This window comes from Frankliniella occidentalis, unplaced genomic scaffold, assembly GCF_000697945.3.
Source record: "Frankliniella occidentalis isolate FOCC.00 unplaced genomic scaffold, Focc_3.1 Scaffold129, whole genome shotgun sequence".
NCBI lineage: Eukaryota > Metazoa > Arthropoda > Insecta > Thysanoptera > Thripidae > Frankliniella > Frankliniella occidentalis.
This window is the reverse complement of record NW_026267256.1, coordinates 637,012-641,419: the sequence shown is the minus strand read 5'-3', so window position 1 is coordinate 641,419 and position 4,408 is coordinate 637,012. Positions and strand designations below refer to the sequence as shown.

Below are 4,408 nucleotides of genomic sequence, written 5' to 3'. Positions count from 1 at the left end.
CGTAACAATTCGAAGGCAGCTACGAATCCAGCTGCCAACATCTAGCAGAAACAGCAGGCCGATTTGCTGCATTTACAGTTCTTGTAACTTTTGACCCGGTCCGTGCCATATCGCCATCACCGTTCCCACATTTCACCAAGTGAGGGGCACGGGCCGTTCCCACATTAACCTTCTGAGTTGAAGTGTTCTTATTTACTTGTTTGCGCATTCATTCCTAAAATTAATTTGAACAATCTATTCCGCCAGTTCTTCCGTCCTGTTTCTCCGGTTTAGACGCGTTTTGATTTGTTGTTTCGAGTGATGAGTTATTGAGTGAGTGCCGCGTTGAGGTTATGTTTGGTTATGGACACAGTCGCTGAAGTGACATTTATCAGTGACAGTTTTCTCCCTGGCCTCCCTGGCTTACTCGCATATGAACTCTATGAACATTGCTTTATTTTAATGGTAAAGTGTTGTTTTCATTTTTGATCCCTTTTGAGAGTTTTGAAGAAACAACATACGACAACAAAGTGGTTGTCCAAAATTCGTCCGTGTTGGATTCTGATAAACGGCTAGGTTATGTCACCAAAAATTATTTGATTTGAACGATATTTTTTAACTATTGTGTCATGTCTCACGTCATATGTTTTTAGCGAAATAAAGGGAAACAATATATGAAATACGACCTTTTCATTTCTACCATATCAATATTTAATATGGGGGGGGGGGGGCAATATTGATACCACAGCAGATCGGCTTGCACCCATTGCTTCAATATAGATTGCTGACAGAGCAACTCTGGCGATTGCTATTCCATACGCGGCTGACTGGGATTGTAACACCAGCAAATTCCGTTGCTGCATCAGCAAAGAAACATTCAGCAATTTAAGTTTGCTGACACAGCTAGAAATGTTGTAGGCGCTATGTTAGCAGCCAAAAATTGCTACCGCAGCAATAAAACAGCTGTGGCAGCAATTCTTTTCTCTCCGTGCGTGGTGCTATGGGTCCCAGAGTATCGCGCCGGACCGCCGCTGTACTAGAGGAGAGGTACGACACGAGAGGAGTGAGCGAGACAATACGATCGAGCAGACGCATGGATAGAGAAGGGAAAAGGGGGTGAGGGAGGGGTGTCACATCCTTGTCTATCCCATACGTTCGCTCTCTCCCTCTCTTATTCTCTCTTGCACCGCTGCCAACCTCACGCAATTCGCCTGCGACCGCGGCGGACTACGGCGTCGGGCCATCCTACCGCGGTCCGTGCCGAATAGGTGTCCCGCGGCGCGCGGGGGGGGGGGGGGGGCACCTCGCGTCGCCCCCAGCAGCGGCCCAGCCCAGCATGAATATGCAATACAGCCACGTAAAGGATGTGCGTCTGCCCGGTGCGCCCCGCTGGCCGCGCTGGATGGCAGTGTGGGGGCCGCGCTTGGTGGGACCGCTGGCCGACACCTGCGCCCCACCTGCCTGACGGTGCGAGAGAGACGGCAAGCGACAGGGGGACCCCCGCCCGCTGCCGCCCCCACAGCCTCCAGCGCGCTCCATCTACCTCCCCAGCGGCGGCGGCGGCGCCCTTCTCAACGTCCCGCCTTCTTTTCAATTCGCAACCAGCGAGCGCATCCCCAATATGAATCGGTCACGACGCCGCGCTCGTCACACCGCGACGGCGCCGGCGGCATCGTATCGTGACGCGCCGACCGTCACGACGGAAGTCAAACGATATATTTGGTTGAAAATGTTTGTGTTTTATTTTTTTCCCAGAGATGTCAGCGTCACTTACAACATATGTGAGCGTGAAGTACGAGCGTGCGAAAAATATCGTGATTTTGACGAAAAATCATTAATAAGTTTTTGAAGATAGACCTTACCGTAATACTTTTTTACATGGTAAGGGTGTCATTGGGTTATTATAGCGACCTGGAATTGACTTTAACTAATTAACGCCGTGAACCTGAACCAAGCGTTACTAATTTGGTCCAAGCCGCAGGCCACAGGCCTCCCACAGGTGTAGGCTGTAAAAAGCCAGGTGTGTTGGCCTCGACGCCAGGCTGGTGGGTGGCAAGCTGCGTGGATGCTGACCCCCGACCCCACCGCTGCCACTGTCTTTGACCCGCACACCACACATGAAATTCCGTTTGGCGCGCTGTGGCCTGCAGGCAGGCAGGCAGGGCCCGGCAGAGCGGCTCGTGTCGCGTCCAGCGCCGGCGCCTCCAGCGCCCCGAGGCGCGGAGGCTCCTCCAGGCGAGGAGGGCCGCGAGGCCCCACCCGCACCTTAACCGCGACGGCGTCCTCGGCCCGAGGGACTGAGCACGGCGGCGCCGCTGCTGCTCATCCTGCCAGCAGGAAGTGCGCCGAGTCTGACAACTATTTACCGCAGAACAGAGGAGGCGGGCGGCCGGGCCGGGCGCACAGAGAGGGAGAGAGAGGGAGAGAGAGAGAGAGAGAGAGAGAGAGAGAGAGAGAGAGAGAGGGGAGAGGGAGAGAGGGAGGAGATGGTGCAAATTAAAAAATCTCGCAGCGGCAGCAGCGCCCATTTCCTTGAGCTCGTAGCGGCTCAGACTCGTTTGTTCGCTTTCTTTCACCCACACTGTCCGTCCGTCTGCCCGCTTGCGCGTCCTTCCTTCTTACTCCTGACCTCTCCATCCATCCTACCTGCGGCGCCTCGCGGTGCCCTGGGCCCTCTTCACGCCAGGGCATTCACTTACGCCCACTGCCCCCCCCCTCCTCCCCCGGACATAGCGCTTATCGTCCTAAAAGTGTCTTCACCGTAAAAACAATGTCTGATATCGTTGTTGTTGTTTTTAAAATCTTTGAGGAAATCCTTACCTTAAGTCTGAGGAAAAATCCTCAGATTTTCAGAATTTTCGATGTGTGTCGAAAAATCACAATGTAGAGTTGTAAAAATAAAAGCTACTTTACCAAGCTCCTCACACAATTAATTTTCGACTTGAAATTAATTATTGACCCGTATGAATCGGCTGCCGTAAATTTACAACATCATAGTATGTCAATTGTAAATTACAAAATATGTCGTTCAGTGTGCTTGCATGTGAGCTTGTTGTGCAGAAAACAGTCATAAATGTCCGGGCCTACCGTTCCGTTATTTATTTAAACGAAAATAAAAGCCTTCAAAATTAACGCGCTCGCTTTGTGGTCGCGGCTGTATGGGCTGCTCATTCTATTAGGCGCCCCGCCTCCTCGTTTTCTATGGCTTTCGAACAAGCCGCAACACATGAGTGTACAGCTGCTGTAGTAATTACATGAGGGAGAGAGAGAGAGAGAGAGAGCGAGAGAGAGAGAGAGAGAGAGAGAGAGAAGCAGGGAGCAGTAGCAAAAGCCGCAGCTCTTGAAGGCAATGCCAGCAAATGAGGCAATTTCCTCCTAGCCGCGCGTTGAGCTACGCTGAGCCGCCGCTGCTGCTGCTGCTGCTGCTGCTGCTGCTGCTGCTGCTGCTGCTGCTGGGCTCCAGTACGGCACTGCCTCGCGCGTCGCGCGTAACAGAAAGATACAAAAGCACGCGTCGATAATGGCTGCTGCAGGTGAGACCTCCCGGCGCAAGCTCTACATGACGCGCCGTGCGCTCCACTCACTGTTCAAAGCCAACCAGTGAAATTCATTGTAAGCTTATAGAGTGCTCTGCCTCGCGCTGCGGCCAAGTTTATATTTTCATGAAATAACATGCGTTTGTTACAGGGAAGTAAATAAGAGGGAAGGCGTTGCTTTAGATTGATTGTGTCCTGTACGGGCGCCTTGGCTTTGCGGGCCACGACTGCTGCTAGCATCCTGGGTGCCTGGTCGGCGCGGGGGTCTTGTGGATAGAGAGGCCGCGCCCAGGGTCCTGGGGAGCTAAACAACCAGAGAGCAGCAGCCGAGGCAGCAGCAGAGCAGTGGGTGTCTCGCCGGCAGCCAGGAGGATCCCCGACCCAGTGACGTGGATGCCCCTTGCTAGGTGCTGCCCCCAGACTCCAGACGTGACTCCTCCCCCCTCCCCCCTCACACACACAGTTCTATTTGCTCTGGTATGGCGCGTGTTACGCGAAGGTCGGGTGCTTCTGTCTGCTGACGGGAGGGGGCCATTCGCACCGTGCGTCTGACACATCTAGGTGAGGAGGAGTCGAACATAAGAGATCAGCGCGACGTGTGTTCTGTCTCTCCTCCCCCCCCCCCACTGCTGCCACTCACCGGTACCAGACTCGCGTGGCGGCCTCACGACTAGGGCCCTATATCGGAGCGGCTGGGACGAAAGTAGTATTGCGTATAAAGCTGAACAAGTGGAAGAATCATCAAGTTCAGGGTCGGGGCACGGGAGCAGCGCGGCAGAAGACGGGAAAGAGAGAGAGAGACAGCTCCCTGTCGCCCGCCCGGGCCATCCGCTATCCGCCCGCATCGGTGAAATTGGTCTCCCTTACTCTTATTCTTCTTTTTCTCCGCCCCC

At 53.8% G+C, this 4,408-nt stretch overlaps 1 protein-coding gene across 1 annotated transcript in view; it reads left to right on the top strand.

Moving 5' to 3' along the window:
* LOC127750067 (fibrous sheath CABYR-binding protein-like) overlaps positions 1–584 on the top strand; it is a 1,584-nt gene extending 1,000 nt beyond the window's left edge. Inside the window, exon 3 of the mRNA XM_052270611.1 lies at positions 451–584. Coding sequence (XP_052126571.1) covers positions 451–584 — 134 coding nt within the window. The remainder of the gene's footprint in view (positions 1–450) is intronic.
* The last annotated feature ends 3,824 nt before the right edge of the window (positions 585–4,408 follow it).